We start from the raw sequence: 20156 nt of genomic DNA on the forward strand, positions 1-20156 counted from the left end.
CACATCAATGCATAAAGGAGGTCGCAGATGTCTTTTACAGAAAGGCCCATCATTATGTCAGGTTTGCTCTGGATGAAGAAAGCCAGGCTGCAAGATTCACCGGCGTCGCCGCCATGTCAGGCTTCCCAAGGGTGCAGGGTGCAATAGACTGTGTCCATGTGGCTACCCGGGCTCCATGGCAGCAGCCCCTAATGTTTATAAACCACAAAGGCTACCATTCAATCAATGTACAACTGGTGTGTGATCACCAGAAACACAGACTGCACATTTGTGCGTGGTGCTCTGGGAGTTGCCATGACTCCTACATCCTGAGTCACTCCCAGTTGCTTGAATTTTTCAAGGGGCCATTATGTCTTCAAGTATGGCTGCTTGGGGATAAGGGGTACCCACTGAAACACTGGCTGGTGACACCAGTGCTTTGCCCTCAGAGTCATTCTGAGGAGAGGTACAATGCTGCTCACAGTTCCACATGCTCCCTTATAGAGCTGACCATAGAGCTTTAGAAGATGTGCTTCAGATGCTTGCACCGCTCAGGTGGCTCACTCCAATACACTTCTGACATGGTTTCCCACGTCATCGCCGTGTGTTGCGCTCTTCACAATCTGGCAATGCAAAGAGATGCCAGAGGATGAACTGGAAGAGGATGAGAGCTCATCGGAGGATGAAGATCCAGAGGCCCAAGATCCTCAGGAGGTTACTGACGGTCAGCATGAATGCGATCTCGCCATGGAGGAAGGGAGACATGGGAGACATGCCCGTGATTCGTTAATTGCTGACAGGTTCCAGGAAGAGTAAAGTTAAGTGAAGGTATATGGGCACATCTCTTCTAGCCAAAAATGCCATTCGCTTTCATCTCAGGGGGTGTCCACCCACTTGCAGCGAGAACGGGTCCTGCATTGACACTTGTGCATTCTGGCTTCATGAATCATCAAGCCATGATCTCTGTTTTGGTCCATGGGGACCTGTGAGTGAGCTCACTCTGGGAACTGAGAGTCTACTGAGGAACTAGAGTGATTTGAGAGAAGACTGGAATCCTTCGCCGCCATCTAATGTTGCAAACGCTGCTGTAACTGAGATATAGACATGCCTAGGGATCTCCTCCTCCCGCGCATGTCTTTTCTTCTGCCACTGCCACTGGGTGAGGAAGAAGGGTTAGAAACTATTACATCACACACTTCCGAAAAAGATTTAAACACAAATCGCTGACATCACACAAGGGTGCAGAGACTAGTTCAACGGAGGTTGAAATCACAGGAATGTGAATCTCACAGTCGGACACTATCACTAAGTGGGAGTATCAATGAAAGGCAGCATGTCCTGTTCCTAAGGGATGACAGTAGGAGGCCCACCCGACTGACCACGCGGTCTGAGAGGAGGTTGCCAGCATGGTTAGCGCGACTCGAGTCCAGAGGGGGACTGCCCTGCAGTGCAGGAAATGGATGAATGATCTCATCCACTCCTCTATGGTAAGTGAACCCTCTACTCTCCCAATTTCACATCACCACTAATTTTGTGCTTCTTTCATGGGAGGTGGGCATCACTGTAAAGGCCAGCATTTCTCCTGCCCATCTCTAAGTGCCCTTGAGCAGGTGGTGGGCTGCTGCCTTATTGAAGCACTGCAGGCCACGTGGTGTGCTGTTAGTGAGGAACCTGCTGTATTTTGATCCAGCCACAGTGAAGGCACAGCCATGGGATGTGGAGTACAGGGCAACTTGCAGGTGGTGCTGTTCCCATGTGTGTGCTGCCCTTGATCTGGTAGAGCTTGTGGGGTTGGAGGGCACAGTTGAAGGAGCCTTGGTGACTTGATGCAGTGCATCTTGCATGTGGTACACACTGCTGCCACTGTGCATTGGCAGTGGAGAGAGTAAATGTTGAGGGTGGTAGATGGGGTGTCAGTCAAGCTGGCTGCTTTGTCCTGGATGGTGTCCAGCTCCCTGAGTGTTGTTGGAGCTGCACTCATCAGGCAAGAGGAGAGTATTCCATCACACCCCTCACTCGTGGCGGTCAGGTTTTGGGGAGTCGTGAGGCCAGTTAAGAGCCACAGAATTAGCAGCCAGTGGCCTGCGCTTTCATCACACATGCTCGCAATCTATCTTATCTGTCTTTATGCAGGACACAGCGGCCCAAAACAGAGGGAGAGGGAGAAGACGGGAGGGGGATGCCTGAGCTCAGGCCCCTCACTCAATTCAAGCAGCAGGCAGCCGAGCTGGCAGGGGAGGCCGATGATCCTGCCGGTGCCGAGGGTGAGTCGGTGTCTCCTAAGCATGTAGTGAGGCAGCATGCATAATTGTGCGAAGCTCGGAAAATCAAGTTGATTGACAAGTGCAACATTTGAGCCAACCTAGGCAGTCACTCATTCTCTCTTCTCTCCATGTGCCAACAGAAAGAGGGTGAGGCCAGCCCATGCACCTGAAGTCAGCCCCAGTTCCCAGACACCTTGGAAGAGGATGAGGACTACTTCACACCTGTAGAGCCATCGCAGCATTCAGCTGCACCCACCACCAGCTCAGAGGCACATACCTCGGTGGGTCATATATCTAGTTTAGGCTCAGGCTCACCACTCTGGTAGTCGCCTCACATGCACGTGTTCACAGCAGGCAGAGACAGTATTGGCCAAGGTTTCTGGCACTCGGGAGACTGCTGGAGAAGAGGCCCCTGCTAAGTCTGAGTCAGATGACGAGCCTCTGGAAGTGGCCATGGAAAAGATGCTGGATCATCAAAGAGATGGGGGAGCATCAGGCAGAGGTGGCAGTGGCCCTCAACAGATTGGTGCAAGACATGGAGAAGAGCATTTGCACGCTCTCTGAATTCATGGCTCTGGCATGCAGCACACGGAAGTCTCTATGGGGAGGATGGTTGATGCCATGGAGACCCTATTCCAGCAGAGCGCACAGTTTCTGCTGGATATGCACTCGGACCTGCACTCCATCCCTCTAGCCACGGGTGAACTTCCGCATTGGTTACGCGAGAGGGGGACGGGGCAACTCGACCTGCCTCCAGGTGCCCCTTCTCCTCAAGGAGTCAGGGAGGGGCCCTCAAGCAACCAAAGAGAAGAAGAGCACCAGATGGACACCCTGGGGAAATCCATCCAGGACACTGCAAGTGTGTCCAGTTCCCAGCCCTCTCTGCCTGAGACTCCATTAGCTCCAGTTTTTAAGGCTTCACAGGTCATCGCAGACTGAGGGCATGGTAGCCAGCAGACTGACTCCGCCTCTGCTGCAGATATCAGTGATGCACCCAGACGAAGTGGCAGAGTGTGAAAAATTAAGAAGTTTTGAAGTAACACTGGTGGCATGGGTGTACGATCGTTGTATTAGTTCTGACACTTGTAAATATATGTTAGCTTGCTCTGATTGGGAGTCTTCTGGATTCATTTTTGCTGCTAGTTGTTTTAATGGCCATGGGCACACCACCCCTTCTAGGGGAGCGAACAGAGATGGCTATTCCTCCCTCTAATACATGTTGCACGATGGAGACATCACGTTTTGACAAGGGTGATCACATTCATGTGCGAGAGGCCTCCCACTCACACTGTTAAGCTTGCATCCACTGCTATTGAGAATCTTTAGAGGGACCTTGTCACAATAGAAAGACTAACCACATGAACCCTTGTCAGTCAGCTACATTTTCCCGCGAGGATGGAGATTTGCAATCGTGAGTTGGCTGCCATTCGCCTGCGTGTCCCTTGTAGGTATCCCCTCCCTTCTTCCCTAGCTCTGACTGGAGCTGATGTCAAATGGCTCATTAGAATGAGAACACTCTAGGCCAGCCCTGCTGCTGTGTGACCTTCACCAGACTGTGAGGACTTGCAAAGCAGAAAGCCCTCATATATCTCCACATGATTATTAGGGTTTCTCTTTAGATGTCCAGTTGTGCTGACCTTCAGCTCCACCTACCTGAGAAGACCCTTCCCCCCATCTTGATGTTTTGCTGTTGGACATGGAAGGCGTTGGACGTAATTGTATGCCTTATTGAAAAGTGCATCAGTGACCTCCATTATGCATTTATGAGTGGAGTATTGCGATATTCCACAGGGGTCCCCAATGGAACCCTGGAACAAGCCACTTGCAAAAGGCTAAGTGCGGCAGTCACCTTTAGAACCACTGCCAATGGTTGGCCTTCCAGCCCCTGGGACATCAGATCCTCCCAAAGAATGTGGTAGATGTGAGCCGCCACATCCCTTGACAAGCGAAGGTGTCTGCTGCACTGTCTCTTGCTCATCTCCAAGTATAAGGGGTATCTTTGGTAAGCCCCGGGTTACACAAAGTGCCTCCATGGAATTGGTCTCTCCTCCTCAGCTTCTGGGTCTTCATGGGGCTTTGCTGGCCCTTGTTCCTCAGGACAAGGCTCTTCCCTTAGCCCTGCCAGATGTCGGAGGGCTCTTCTTCTCCTCCTCAGTTGCATCAAAGCCATGAAGAAGGCAGCATTGCTTGCAGCCTGCATTCTGCACTCCTCCTTGTTTCTGTGGGAAAATGGATTAGAGACATGATTGCTCCTTACGCTGCAATGACCACCTTCTGTCATCAAGCTAGAAAGCCATTATGAAGCGCTTAGGCTTCACATATTCCATACATTCCAGCCCCAGGTCCACCCTTGCAGCTGAAGCAGATCCTGAAGGATCACAGGTAGCTGAGCTTTCCCACCACCCTCTACCCCCCGCCCACCCCCAGGCATGACAGCACATTCACAAAGCAGTTTGGATCTGGGTGAGTACAGCCATGTGTTATCAACCTCAGTCAAGGCACTGTCGGGCTGCTGTACATGACCAACACTGCACAGAGAGGCCGTCCCCCTCTTTGGAGCGGGACCAAGACATGCATGCCAGACATAACCCTGTAGCATGGTCCGCACAACCCCAGGACTGCCTTTACATTCTGGCTCCAACAATATGGTCTGCATATCTCCAGGACTGACTCACACTTCACCCCTCCCCTCCCTTTAAACCACTACCCCCCCTCCCCCAGCCCAGTCAAGTGTCTTTGTCCGTCCCTTCCCTCCTGTCCTCCAGTCACCAGCCACTCCCACTCCACCTCCCTCCAAGTCATGTGCCTCTGTCCACTCCCTCCCTCTCGGGCTCTACTCCATCCCTTCCCGCTGTTTTGCCTGACGATAAATAGCCTTGGCACTGAGTTGTGAGATATGGCAGCAGCACAGTGAAAGGTAGGTGAATACCATATGTACAAACCTGGAAGCTGGGAGTGAACTGAAGGTCAAAAGGGGCGTGCCACTACTAACCATTCATGAATCAGACTGGCCTAATTATTGCCTGGCAGGGCAATTAGATTTGGAGTGAGAACTTGATTCTTGTGAGCGGAGTTTTTAATCAGTATTTGTGAGATGCAAAGGGATGCAAATGTGGTTCTGAACATGGAGCAGCGGGAGACTCAACATGCCATGATAGTCAGGTGGGGAAAATTCCAACTTACGTCCCCACAGGAGAAAAACTGACTCTTGCCGTCGCACCAAATTTTGTGTCCCGGCCTGTCGTGATTCCAGCCTCTGGCAGAAGCGGAAAATTCCACCCCTAGTGTCTCAGAGATTTTCCTGTCTTTGTAAATTAGTGTTGCCTCAAGCTGACCTTTAACATTTAGCTTGATTCATCCTGGACCTTCGAGGCTGCAGGCTGATTTTTGCAGCCATTGAACTCTATCACATTAAACTGAGGCTTTGGCTTCTCTATCTAATTTGAGACCTGTACCCATTGATTTCAATATTAGTGTTCCAATATTGGCTTTTATCATTTATTTCACCTAGGAAGGTGATTTCCTGGTTGTCTGGCTCCTGTATTTCTTGTATAGACCTTCTTTGAGCAGGTTTCTCATTCTACTTTGCAAACATAGGCTTTTTTGAATATCATACAGTCTTAAAGTGAACATTTTCCCATGGCACTGTATGGTTTAGGCGGGACTTTCTTCGTGCCTGTGGGCCTTCTTCCCAGCACAGTGCAGACTTTGGAAAATGGCAGTTGGTGCCCTTTCCGTTCACTTTATTGGTTGCTGCCATTATGCACTTTCAGATTTGTAACCCGCAAACTGAATGGCTTCATCGGGTTGTGCCTGCGGGGTTTCCCTCTCACCCCTTACAAAGACTCGATTTTGCTTTCACTCTTTGACCTGCCCAGCCAATTGTACAGTTTTACTTAGTGCCAAATCTTCCCCAGATTGTAGAAAGTCTGACAGTGTTTCTTCCAAAACACCTACGATTATTCTATCATTGGTCAAGTTGTCTTTTAATTTTCTATACTCACAATTGTCAGCCAAATGGTAGGGATCATGTATGAATGATTCGATTCCTTCACCTTGTCTTTGACTTTGTCGACTAAATCTTGCCCTCGCTATTACAATGTGTTGTTGGAGGCTGAAGGATGTGTCGAAAACTCTGCTGACATCCTCATAGGAGGCTATCTCTTTGCTCAGCCCCTGCCTGGTCCGCAATGCTACCGACAGCATATAACAAAGTGTTAACCTGGTCTTTGTTATTCTTACTCGCAAGACCTGAAGCATTGCAACACTGTGCGGAGCGCCTTCTCTAGTTTTGACATTGTTCAGCCTGTCTGGAGCCCTCTGTGTTCTGGAACGCCTTTGGGAGAGGTAGAGTAGAAGTCATTACTCACCCCAGGATGAGGTTCCCATGTCCCAGGCTGCTTTCCTTACTAGTCACTGCACTGCCCTCATGTTTCCCCTCTCTGATCTGATTACTGGAATAGCCTCAAAGTCTTTCATCTGCAGCTTTCTGGTGCTGCTGGGCTTCTCTTCAGGCTGTTTCCTGCCATTTTTAAGTGCTTCTCTGTGGCTTAATTTGCCACGATCTGTTATTATTGGGTTGTCTCGGGAGGCATTGGGCGTCTTACTCTGATAAGAAATCAGGCTGTAGACAAAGGCCTTTCCTTCAAAGTACATTTATTTCCATAATTGACGATATAAAAAGTTACAGCACATAAGCACAGAGCTATTGCCCCTCTCTTAGGCACTTCTCACTCTTCTCTCTCTGAGAGTGACATGACTATTACATAGCTCTTTTTGCACATGCTCAGTAGCTATTAATAGTGTCATGTTAGAATTAAACCTTTACACTTTATTCTAATGAAATCATTTGTTGCTATTCAGTGACTACCTCCCATGCTTTATTAGATTAGTTTGTTAAATGGTTAGCAACATCTAAATGTCTTCTTTTCTCTTCAAATATCAGTATAAAATGGCAAGCTGACTATGTTCCTTCTTTGCAGGTTATATGTATTCTACTAAATTAAAATCTAAATTCTAAGCCAATTTACAGCTGTCAACCAATATTCACTATTAGCCCACTGACTCCTGCAGCTTTCTTGACTACATTTCCTCCAGCACCAGTTCCTGTAAGGATTCTATTCCATATTCTCCTGGTTTCATCTCCTTTTCATCTATTCTGTTGATCCCACGTTCCTACCGATGCTTCCAATATGATTTCCTTTATTCTCAACTCACCTCCATGCTTTACAAGGCCTCAACCTACACATTTGCTCTCACATCCTCCCTCCCAGCCGGAAGCACGATAGTGCTCCCCTTGTCCTCACCTCTCATCCTACCAACCTCCACATTCATCCACCACTATTTCTACCACCTCCTGTGTGATGCCATAACCAAACACAAATTGGTAGCACCTGTGTAGGGAGAGAAACAGAGTTAACATTTCGAGTCAGAATGACTCGTCTTCAAAGCATAAGAAGAGTCTGAAGAAGAGTCATATTGACTGGAAATGTTAATTCAGTTTCTCTCGCCACAGGTGCTGCCAGATCTGCTACGTTTTGCCAGCATTTTCTGTTTTTATTTCAGTTTTCCAGCATCCACAGTGTTTTGCTTTTATTTTACCGAACATATTTTCCCTTCCCATCCACTTCCAGCATTCTGAAGGGGGTTTTCTTTCAATGACACCCTGGTCTTCAAGCACCATGAATAAACTGTCCTCTCCCACAACACCTTCCAATGAGAACACAGGAGAGACAAACCCTGTCCTTTTACCCCCCTCCCTTCCCATCACCCACAGCACAAACACTCCTTCAGTTAAAACAATGATTTACTATAGTTTAACTCTATCCACTGTTCACAATATGGCCTCCTCTAACTTGTACAGGCCTAATGCAGATAGAGAGATCATTTTGCAAAACGCCTTTGTTCAGTCTGTAAGCATGACCCCCATCATCCGGTTACCTGTGATTTTAATTCTCCACCCCACTCACACTCTGAACTTCCTGTCCACAGCCTTCTTCACTGTTCCAATGAAGCTCAGATGGCAGCTTAACAAATAAAATATTACCAAGTATTGACAGTACGGAAACGGGCCATTCTGTCCAACCGGTCCATGATTCCGCAATACCCATTTTCATGTTTTGATACCCATACCATATCCCTCCTTTTGTCTTGCACCAGCATCACATTTGTTATTTAATCTCTGCTGTCTTCCACAGATCTTTCCTTTTTGACTTCCCCTTTCTCTGAAGCTGTCATTTCTCAAATACTGATATGTCTCTAACTTCTTCCAGCTCTAACAAAATATCATCAACCTACAATGTTAGCTCTGTTTCTCTCTCCACAGATGCTGCCTGAGCTGCTGAGTATTTTCTGAATTTTGTTCTTTAATTGGAAGCAAATAATATGATCCAGTTCAAAAGACAGCTTCATCAGCCCCTCTGAGTGCCTCGATGGCCAACGCAGAGTAGATTGGACAAAACCCAGCGAAGTTTGTTTTCTAAAGTCTGTTTTCCTTCAATGAAGGGAAACACAGAAAGGGGAGGAAGGCTATGGGGTATAAAATTGGTTAAACTGGGTTAAAATTAATAACACCCCATAGATGCAGACACAAAGGAGGAATTTTAACATGGAGGAGCCCATGGGTTTGGGAGGAGATGGGAGGTTAAAGCGTTGTAATTAATAACGCATTGGAAAGTTGTCTCCAAGTCGCCAAGTAACCCTGAGTTATTGATGTAAAAGCAAATCAGTGAGGAACAAAACTCACCCAGGTAATGATGTAAAAATATTTTAAAAGATAAGCCCACATCTGGACCTGTGCAACACAAACACAAACATGCACAATTGTAAGTTATGCAGTAGAGAAAGTTATCTTTTGGCCAAATTAAGATTCAACGATAAAAGGCAAAAAAATATGAGTTCACTGTTTATGAGCCCATTGTTGGTCTTCGTGGGTGAGGCAGATTTTTTCCACAGTGTTCTTGAAATTCCAGAGGGGGTTGAGGCCAGTCTAAACGGAAATTTCTGGAGACAGTCTCTTTTAAACCATAATCGTTCTTTTCCAAAAATCGATGATATTGTACCTGAGGTTCCTTTTGATTGAGCTTCTCTATCTTAGTGGTGGATTCCAAAATGTATCAGAAATAGGGCTCCAAGCTTGAGAGAGAAGGGAGAGAAATAGTGTTACTTGTCCATTTATAGACCTTCTTCTGGACTGTCAAAAGCAACCGGGGTGTTATAATAAGACATTTCGAAACAGTGATTCTGGTTACATGACCTCTCTCTCAACTATGAGCGTTCCAAAGTAAGTAATTGGTTAACTCATGTCTGGAAAAACCTTGGCTATTGTGTTATAGCTTAAGTGATTAATTTCTCTAATTTTCCAGCTATCACCTCTGAATAGACCATTCTCTCCTGTGGTGAGCGAGGAAGAACATATCAACACTTTCTATATAGCCAGGGTCCCAGAAGACGTCTATCTCTTCCTGAAAGTAAGCTTTATAGAAATGCGAATGGTGAGAGTTACAAGTTTCACTTCACCTTTGCAGTAATTCTTCATATCAGCAAGTGTGAAACTTCATAGGAGGTTTGCCTTGGCATGTCCTAATTGTAATCCATCTTGGAATCTTTCAGCAACTGACCAACTCGTTATGCCAGATGTGTCAGGTAGTCTGTGGCAAGCCATCTTAAATTGGTGTCTTTGCTTGCTTTAAAAAGTCCTTTTAAAGAAGTTCAATATATATTTTACAAGCCAATGAAATTATAGATTAATATTATACATGATACATGCACACATTACATCAGCCTGACATTGCATTGAAGCAAATAATATAAGTGTGTTCAAAAAACAACTGGAGGCGATTGACAGAGGAGGCAGAGTTGTGATCAATAAAACACTTTGGGTTGTTTGAGCCAAGTGATATATTCCTGTTGGCCAAAGTCTATTCTAGGTGCAATGGAGTTTCTGTGGCAACACACAATAGGCACTGTGTTAGCATCACTCTTTCCTGTATAGAAACCTGTTTTTAAAGTTTCATTTCCTCCGTTTAGTTTCGATTCACATTCAGGACTATCTTCAAGTGATTCACCACAGGACTTATAAACAAGCTGAAAAACAAAACTCTCTTCTCAATCAACTCACCATTACAAGTAGACTTGAAGCTGAGAAAGGGATTCAAAATATTTTCCACCTGATCAACATTATGAGGTAAAGATCATTGGAATTTCTTTAGCATTGAAATTTGCATGTAGACTTTTGAATAAGGAGTTGTTTTCAGAAAGAAATTAGCATGCATTACAAAGCAGTTAAAACACATAGAGCTGGAATTATATGTTTACAGCGAGGGGGTGAGGTGCTGACCAAGACTGGTAATGGTCAGAAACAGATCTGTTCATTCTTTATATTATGTCACAATTCAGATTAAAATTAAATGTTTCCAATTGGTCTTCATTGATGTGCAAGATGAAATGTTAATTTTATATTTGTATCCTGTCAATGCCTTCAGATCGTTTGCAGTCTTTGAAGAGAAAAAAATACTTTCCAGTGCATTTTAATCTAGAAGAGGTGTGCTAATGATAAATGGTGATTTTCAGCACTTACATATGTATAAACTACAACAATCGGTACTATAAATCAAGTGTACAGTATAGCATGAACTGGGATGGAAAGGAGTGAATGCATCATAGAATATATCATAGAATGTGGGGGAGAAGTTCCAGCTTAAAATGGGTGAGACAAGGAAAAGGACTTGCTGAAATTGAGAATGAACCTCAGGTATAAGAAAGCTCAAATAGACTAAGGAGAAAAGACAGTGGTCGTAGTTTGAACTGAGTGGAAAAGGGTGGAAAGTCACCATGAACTGGGTAAGGGAGGAAGAAAGATAGCTTGGATTGAAGGGAAGAGAGAAGAGTCAACACGAGCGAGAGGCAAGTGAAGTAGGGTATGTTGTATATTGAAAGAACTGAACATTTGGTTAAGCTGCCCTTTCTGCTACCCTCTCTGTTGGGGAGGTGTAAATAAAGTTACTTCAATAATGGATGCCTGCAGCTGAGCATGTGTTAGTCTTAACTCCGTAATTGCTCTTGAGAAGGTGATGATGGGACATCAGGCAACATACCCATCTTTGATCTTTTGATGGAGGAAAGGTCAGTGATGAAGTAGGACACTTGGCCTGGGACACTGCTCTTAAGAACTCCTGCGGCGATCACACAAGTCAAATTGCAAATCCTCAGTGAGGAGAGCGACCCCCATCAAAATTCAATCCTTCAGAGAGCAAGGGTAGACATTCTGATTATGACCCATGTTTTCTGAAGCAGATTTTTTTTAATGAATAATGAGCAACACTAATCAAAAGATGGTGCTGCAGTTCAACTGTGTACATTGTATTTTAAATAACAATTTAGAAATTTGAAACAGTTTTTAATTTCATCATCTTCGACACTTAAAAATCTATTTTGTTCTGAAATTGAATTTGTTTAAAGATGCATAAATGTAAGTAGATTAAAGATTAACATTTTTTATCAGGAATCATTGGGTTTCAACTATTTATGTCAGGGAGCTGAAGACCTGAAACCCGGGAAATAAAGGCTAGAATTTCACCCATGTCAGGCAGGCTCGGAGGGGGCGCTCAGGAAGCCGACCACTGACCGCGATCGGGGCTGGAAGGCGATTCACCCAGCGTGAAATGCGAGTGGCAGCGCTCAGCATGACCTGAGCGAGCGGAGGGAGGGGGGGCGAGCAGGGGGAGGAGGGCGAGCGGGGGAAGGAGGGAAGGTGGGGGGAGGAGGGCGAGCGGGGGCGGAGGGTGAGCGGGGGGTGGGGGGAAGAGGGCGAGCGGGGGGCGGGGCGAGTGGGGGGAGAAGGGCGAGTGTGGGGGAGGAGGGCGAGCGGGGGGAGGACACCGAGTGGGGGGATGAGGGCGTGCGGGGGGAGGAGTTCGAGCGGTGGGAGGAGGGCGAGCGGGGTGAGGAGGGGATGTGGGGGGCGGAGGGCGAGCGGGGGGAGGGGGGCGAGCGGAGGGAGGAGGGCGAGCGAGGGGAGGGGGAGGAGGGCGAGCTGGGGGAGGAGTGCGAGCGGGGGAGGAAGGTGAGCGGGGGGAGGGGGTGAGCGGGAGAAGGAGGGCAAGCGGGGGGAGGAGGGTGAGCAGGGGGAGGAGGGTGAGCGGGGGTAGGGGTGAGGAAGGCATGCCTTCCTCCCCCCACTCCTGACCCTCCGCCCCCCGCATGCCCTCCTCCCCCCGCACGCCCTCGATGATTAATGCAGAGCAGATTGGACAAAACCCAGCGAAGTTTGTTTTCTAAAGTCTGTTTTCCTTCAATGAAGGGAAACACAGAAAGGGGAGGAAGGCTAAGGGGTATAAAATTCGTTAAACTGGGTTAAAATTAATAACACCCCATAGATGCAGACACAAAGGAGGAATTTTAACATGGAGGAGCCCATGGGTTTGGGAGGAGATGGGAGGTTAAAGCCGTTGTAATTAATAATGCATTGGAAAGTTGTCTCCATGTCGACAAGTAACCCTGAGTTATTGATGTAAAAGCAAATCATTGAGGAACAAAACCCACCCAGGTAATGATGAAAAAATATTTTAAAAGATAAGCCCACATCTGGACCTGTGCAACACAAACACAAACATGCACAATTGTAAGTTATGCAGTAGAGAAAGTTATCTTTTGGCCAAATTAAGATTCAACAATAAAAGGCAAAAAAAAATGAGTTCACTGTTTATGAGCCCATTGTTGGTCTTCGTGGGTGAGGCAGATTTTTTCCACAGTGTTCTTGAAATTCCAGAGGGGGTTGAGGCCAGTCTAAACGGAAATTTCTGGAGACAGTCTCTTTTAAACCATAATCGTTCTTTTCCAAAAATCGATGATATTGTACCTGAGGTTCCTTTTGATTGAGCTTCTCTATCTTAGTGGTGGATTCCAAAATGTATCAGAAATAGGGCTCCAAGCTTGAGAGAGAAGGGAGAGAAATGGTGTTACTTGTCCATTTATAGACCTTCTTCTGGACTGTCAAAAGCAACCGGGGTGTTATAATAAGACATTTCGAAACAGTGATTCTGGTTACATGACCTCTCTCTCAACTATGAGCGTTCCAAAGTAAGTAATTGGTTAACTCATGTCTGGAAAAACCTTGGCTATTGTGTTATAGCTTAAGTGATTAATTTCTCTAATTTTCCAGCTATCACCTCTGAATAGACCATTCTCTCCTGTGGTGAGCGAGGAAGAACATATCAACACTTTCTATATAGCCAGGGTCCCAGAAGACGTCTATCTCTTCCTGAAAGTAAGCTTTATAGAAATGCGAATGGTGAGAGTTACAAGTTTCACTTCACCTTTGCAGTAATTCTTCATATCAGCAAGTGTGAAACTTCATAGGAGGTTTGCCTTGGCATGTCCTAATTGTAATCCATCTTGGAATCTTTCAGCAACTGACCAACTCGTTATGCCAGATGTGTCAGGTAGTCTGTGGCAAGCCATCTTAAATTGGTGTCTTTGCTTGCTTTAAAAAGTCCTTTTAAAGAAGTTCAATATATATTTTACAAGCCAATGAAATTATAGATTAATATTATACATGATACATGCACACATTACATCAGCCTGACATTGCATTGAAGCAAATAATATAAGTGTGTTCAAAAAACAACTGGAGGCGATTGACAGAGGAGGCAGAGTTGTGATCAATAAAACACTTTGGGTTGTTTGAGCCAAGTGATATATTCCTGTTGGCCAAAGTCTATTCTAGGTGCAATGGAGTTTCTGTGGCAACACACAATAGGCACTGTGTTAGCATCACTCTTTCCTGTATAGAAACCTGTTTTTAAAGTTTCATTTCCTCCGTTTAGTTTCGATTCACATTCAGGACTATCTTCAAGTGATTCACCACAGGACTTATAAACAAGCTGAAAAACAAAACTCTCTTCTCAATCAACTCACCATTACAAGTAGACTTGAAGCTGAGAAAGGGATTCAAAATATTTTCCACCTGATCAACATTATGAGGTAAAGATCATTGGAATTTCTTTAGCATTGAAATTTGCATGTAGACTTTTGAATAAGGAGTTGTTTTCAGAAAGAAATTAGCATGCATTACAAAGCAGTTAAAACACATAGAGCTGGAATTATATGTTTACAGCGAGGGGGTGAGGTGCTGACCAAGACTGGTAATGGTCAGAAACAGATCTGTTCATTCTTTATATTATGTCACAATTCAGATTAAAATTAAATGTTTCCAATTGGTCTTCATTGATGTGCAAGATGAAATGTTAATTTTATATTTGTATCCTGTCAATGCCTTCAGATCGTTTGCAGTCTTTGAAGAGAAAAAAATACTTTCCAGTGCATTTTAATCTAGAAGAGGTGTGCTAATGATAAATGGTGATTTTCAGCACTTACATATGTATAATCTACAACAATCGGTACTATAAATCAAGTGTACAGTATAGCATGAACTGGGATGGAAAGGAGTGAATGCATCATAGAATATATCATAGAATGTGGGGGAGAAGTTCCAGCTTAAAATGGGTGAGACAAGGAAAAGGACTTGCTGAAATTGAGAATGAACCTCAGGTATAAGAAAGCTCATATAGACTAGGGAGAAAAGACAGTGGTCGTAGTTTGAACTGAGTGGAAAAGGGTGGAAAGTCACCATGAACTGGGTAAGGGAGGAAGAAAGATAGCTTGGATTGAAGGGAAGAGAGAAGAGTCAACATGAGCAAGAGGCAAGTGAAGTAGGGTATGTTGTATATTGAAAGAACTGAACATTTGGTTAAGCTGCCCTTTCTGCTACCCTCTCTGTTGGGGAGGTGTAAATAAAGTTACTTCAATAATGGATGCCTGCAGTTGAGCATGTGTTAGTCTTAACTCCGTAATTGCTCTTGAGAAGGTGATGGTGGGACATCAGGCAACATACCCATCTTTGATCTTTTGATGGAGGAAAGGTCAGTGATGAAGTAGGACGCTTGGCCTGGGACACTGCTCTTAAGAACTCCTGCGGCGATCACACAAGTCAAATTGCAAATCCTCAGTGAGGAGAGCGACCCCCATCAAAATTCAATCCTTCAGAAAGCAAGGGTAGACATTCTGATTATGACCCATGTTTTCTGAAGCAGATTTTTTTTAATGAATAATGAGCAACACTAATCAAAAGATGGTGCTGCAGGTCAACTGTGTACATTGTATTTTAAATAACAATTTAGAAATTTGAAACAGTTTTTAATTTCATCATCTTCGACACTTAAAAATCTATTTTGTTCTGAAATTGAATTTGTTTAAAGATGCATAAATGTAAGTAGATTAAAGATTAACATTTTTTATCAGGAATCATTGGGTTTCAACTATTTATATCAGGGAGCTGAAGACCTGAAACCCGGGAAATAAAGGCCAGAATTTCACCCATGTCAGGCAGGCTCGGAGGGGGCGCTCAGGAAGCCGACCACTGACCGCGATCGGGGCTGGAAGGCGATTCACCCAGCGTGAAATGCGAGTGGCAGCGCTCAGCATGACCTGAGCGAGCGGAGGGAGGGGGGGCGAGCAGGGGGAGGAGGGCGAGCGGGGGAAGGAGGGCGAGCGGGGGGAGGAGGGCGAGCGGGGGTAGGGGGGAGGAAGGCAAGCAGAGGGAGGAGGGCGTGCGGGGTGAGGACGGCGGAAGGCAAGCGGAGGGAGGAGGGCATGCAGGGGAGGTGGGAGTGTGGGGGGAAGAGGGCATGCGGGGGAGGAAGGCAAGTGGGGGGAGGAGGGCGAGCGTGGGGAGCGCAGAGGAAGGCAAGCGGGGGGAAGAGGGCGTGCGGGGGAGGAGGGCGAGTGGGGGGAGGAGGGCGAGCGGGGGGAGGGGGAGGAGGGCGAGCGGAGGGAGGAGGGCGAGCGGGGGGAGGAGGGCGAGCGGGGGGTGGAGGGCGTGCGGGGGGCAGACGCCGAGCTTGATAGGAGGGCGAGCGGGGGGAGGACGGCGAGCGGGGGGAGGAGGGCGTGCGGGGGGCAGAGGGCGAGCGGGGGGAGGAGGGCGAGTGGGGGGTGGGGGGAGGAGGGCGTGCAGGGGGAGGAGGGTGTGTGGGGGAGGAGGGCGAGCGGGGGGAGGATGACGAGCGGGGGGAGGAGGGCGTGCGGGGGCGGAGGGTGAGCCGGGGGTGGGGGGAGGAGGGCGAGCGGGTAGGGAGGGCGAGCGGCGGGAGAAGGGCGAGTGGGGGGGAGGAGGGCGTGCGGGGGAAGGAGGGCGTGCGGGGGGAGGAGGGCGAGCAGGGGGAGGAGGGCTTGCAGGGGGAGGAGGGCGAGCGGGGGAGGAGGGCTTGCGGGGGGAGGAGGGCATGCGGGGGGAGGAGGGCTTGTGGGGGGAGGAGGGCGTGCGGGGGGAGGAGGGCGAGCGGGGGGAGGAGGGCGAGCGGTGGGAGGAGGGCGTGCGGGGGAGGAGGGCGTGCGGGGGGAGGAGGTCGTGCGGGTGGAGGAGGGCGTGCGGGGGGAGGAGGGCGAGCGGGGGGAGGAGGGCGAGCGGGGGGAGGAGGGCGTGCGGGGGGAGGAGGTCTTGCGGGTGGAGGAGGGTGTGCGGGGGGAGGAGGGCGAGCGGGGGGAGGAGGGCGAGCGGGGGGAGGAGGGCGTGCGGGGGGAGGAGGGCGAGCCGGGGGAGGAGGGCGAGCGGGGGGAGGAGGGCTAGCGGGGCGAGCCCGGTCTTCGTGCTTGAATGTGCGCTTGATAATCTCCCAGAGGCACAGGGCTGCCTCAGGGAGATGAGGAGTTAGAAATAAAAGTAATAAGGACAATAACAATGGAGTGAAACACGTCCCCTCACATGACTCTGGGACATGAGCAGGGACATGATCTTCATTAAATTTTAAAACTTTTATTTTATTTTATTTTAATTTGCTTTTGAAAACCTTATCCCGACCGAAATATCGCACGAGTGCGGGATGGTGTCGGGATCCTCGCCCAATGTTATCTCACACGTGCCTGCCCCCGATCAGCCTAAAGTTCAGCCCCAGGAGTCAGGAGCAGCTGTTGGATAAAGAAACTTGCTGGAAGGGAGAGGAAGTGCTTCAGTTCGTCTGAGATGGATTCTGATGATTTTTTTTCTCTTACAGTAACGCACCGAAAGATTTGTTGAAAGTGAAGCTCAGTTGGCTTCAATGTCACTTCACGTGGGCTCCACAGAAAGAAAACATTGACCTCGATGATATGAAGCAAAGATTAGAAGATTCAATACAGGCTGGTGTGAAATATAAAGCCAGGTCTCACAACCAACTCGCTTTTGTAAACTGTCTGCAAGGAAACTATGAAAAGGCCATTCAAAACCTACAGGAAGCTGAAAGATTTCTGAGGGAGAATCATGAAGATGAATTTGAAAAAAGAAGCATCATCACCTATGGAAACTATGCCTGGGTATATTATCACATGGGACAACTGACAGAGGCTCAGTCCTACCTCGACAAGCTGGAGGAGATCTGTAAACAATTTCCTGATGGCTCTCAGTATGCAGCAAAGATTCCTGAAGTATATGGGGAGAAGGGTTGGGCACTGTTGACAACTGCTGCTCAATATTATGAAGAGGCAATGGAATGTTTTAAAAAGGCCCTGGAGGAAGATCCGGATAATTTTCACTGGAATGTTGGTTATGCGACTGTTCTGTCTCGTCTGGAGGGGTTTTCTGGTGCCCGGGAGGTTTGGGGGCCTGTTAAATCTGTGAAGCAGTGGAGACGTGTGCTGGAACTTGATCCCAATGACTCTGAAGCCATGGTGCAGCTGGCTTTAAAGCTACATCACTCCACTCAAAATAAAGGAGTCAAATTAGTTGAACAAGCATTGCGTACGTCCCCTGATGATCTCTACGTGCTTCGTTATGCAGCAAAATTTTACAGACTAAGAAGAGATACGGAAAAAACTGTGGAGCTGTTCAAGAAAGGATTAGAAATTAGCCCACACTCTACCTTCTTACACCATCAAATAGGTCAGTGCTACAGAACCAAACTAAAAGACCTGATGAAATATCAAGGCGGTAAAGATCCTCGCAATCCTGCTTTTCAACAGAAAGCTGAATTGATCAACCAATGCAAGTATCATTTTCAAAAGGCAATTGAGAACCGACCACTAACATCTATTAAAGCCCACCTGGATTTAGCAGAAATCTATTCAATAAATGAAGAATATCTCAAAGCAAACGAGATCTACAACCATCTACTGAAATTGGAAGGTATTCGTCCAGAAAATAAGCAGGACATATGTTTACAGGCCGGCTTATTTGAACTCAATCACAAAGAATCTGAATCAAATGCCATCACCCATTTTCTGGAAGGAATGAAAGTCAATTATGACTCACCACATCAGAAAAGGTGTCGAGGAAACTTGGAGATGATATCAGCAAGACGGCTTCGCAGGAACCCAAGAGAAAGCAAGGCCCTTGGTGTTTTTGGGTTCCTGCACCAGCTGGATGGTGAGAGATGTGAAGCTATTAAATGCTTTGAAAAGGCCTTGGAGTTTGATCCTGACAATAAAGAATATCTATGTGCTCTTTGTGAATTACGCCTTTCCATCGAGGACAACAATGACTTTCCCAACTAAAACTAAACACATTTTGAAAACTGCATTAACGACCCTGATCTATAAACAGGTTCAGTCGGGCACATTTTCATTTATATTCTATTAGCAACTTCATTCAAATGAGCATTTCACTCATGTTTGCTTAATTCCTGAACAATATTCTTTTTGTAATTATTCTAAATTGCTGTGCTTCATTCAGGAGTATTAACCATGTTGGTGAACTCAGCAAATAGCATTTATTTTCATATTCTTGGAGCTTTTGCTGAGTGTGAAAAGGAACAAAGTAAGATAGGATTTGGGGATTTAGAGACAATTGAACCAATTGATCAGAGCTACAATAAATCTGTATAAAGTATACAAACCTGTTTTAAACAATAATAAACTTAACATGGGCCTGATTTTAACTTCAGGTGGGTTTTGGGTGAGTGGTGAGGGGATTTGGAAACTCACTGGTTTCTGTACATACCGGGTCCAGGTCCAGGACAGAGCTGGCAGTGCAGTCGGGGCCCGATGATGTCACCAGACCCCAGTCTGCATATGTTAATGAGGACCCCGCCCACTTTGGGTCAGCAGCTTAGTCCAGTTTCCACCAAGTGGGTAGATTTACAATCACCTCCATTAAGTTCTAAAGTAATCTAGATAACTGAGCAGATAGATGTATACTGATGTCCAAATATAAATGCAAAATATGTTTTGTTTAATGATTTTAATAGGAAAACATTATAGTTGGAGTTACTATTAGCTTCAGTGCAGTGTGACTTATACTCTTCTTAAAGAAAGTGCCGACAATTACTCCAGACCCTTCAACTAAATCAACAGCTTGATTCTGTTGCTCTGAGGATTTGCTGAGAGATGATCGGACTCCCATCCAGAGCTTTCATTCAGATCTCAGCCTCTGTCACTGGGAGTCTCCCTGTCCTGTAACTTGTCAGCTTCACCAACTCTTCATTAAACCAACCGAGTCCCTCATGGGCCAACACAGTGCAGCTTGGACAACACCCAGGAAAGACCATTTTCTACAGACTATCACCATCTCATTGAAGGGAAAAGCAGCAAATGGGGGAAGGCTAACAGATATAAAAATGGTCAAAATGGGCTAAAAGGAAAAAAAAAGCAATGGCTGCAGATTTTGATTTTGTAAACAGAGATTTCAATTGTAATTGTATAATCAAAGATTGAAAGTGAAAATAAGCAATAAAATTACAGTATTTCTAAGACTTTGTGCTGTTGATCTTTGTGGTTGAGGACAGTTAATTAGATGCAGAATATTATGATGATAAATCTGCAAGATTATTTCTGACAGTCAGTAATTTTTACAGCCCTGTCATTTTGAAGAATGACATTTCACGGATTTCATTCTGGTAAACACAGAGCAACTCGAGCATTAGCTACAAAGTCCATTTCATGGAT

At 46.4% G+C, this 20156-nt stretch overlaps 1 protein-coding gene across 1 annotated transcript; it reads left to right on the forward strand.

Annotated features, from left to right (window-relative positions):
* The first annotated feature begins 661 nt into the window (after positions 1-661).
* On the forward strand, positions 662-19953 carry LOC144694769 (interferon-induced protein with tetratricopeptide repeats 5-like). Its single transcript, XM_078565343.1, has 6 exons — positions 662-764; positions 2113-2243; positions 9608-9712; positions 13405-13509; positions 14086-14225; positions 17294-19953. The coding sequence occupies exons 1-6, from the start codon at positions 662-664 to the stop codon at positions 18765-18767; spliced, it is 2058 nt and encodes a 685-aa protein (XP_078421469.1). The 3' UTR covers positions 18768-19953.
* Positions 19954-20156: the final 203 nt, after the last annotated feature.

The sequence above is a fragment of the Cetorhinus maximus genome, chromosome 20 (assembly GCF_964194155.1).
Source record: "Cetorhinus maximus chromosome 20, sCetMax3.hap1.1, whole genome shotgun sequence".
In the NCBI taxonomy this organism is placed as follows: domain Eukaryota; kingdom Metazoa; phylum Chordata; class Chondrichthyes; order Lamniformes; family Cetorhinidae; genus Cetorhinus; species Cetorhinus maximus.

What these genes read in the sequence shown, in the direction of transcription:
- LOC144694769 (XM_078565343.1), top strand. Translation starts at nt 662, where the DNA reads ATGAAGATCCAGAGGCCCAAGATCCTCAGGAGGTTACTGACGGTCAGC. An exon ending in GGGAGACATGCCCGTGATTC is followed by an intron (nt 765 to 2,112) that starts GTTAATTGCTGA and finishes GTCTTTATGCAG; the next exon opens with GACACAGCGGCCCAAAACAG. An exon ending in CACCTGATCAACATTATGAG is followed by an intron (nt 14,226 to 17,293) that starts GTAAAGATCATT and finishes TTTCTCTTACAG; the next exon opens with TAACGCACCGAAAGATTTGT.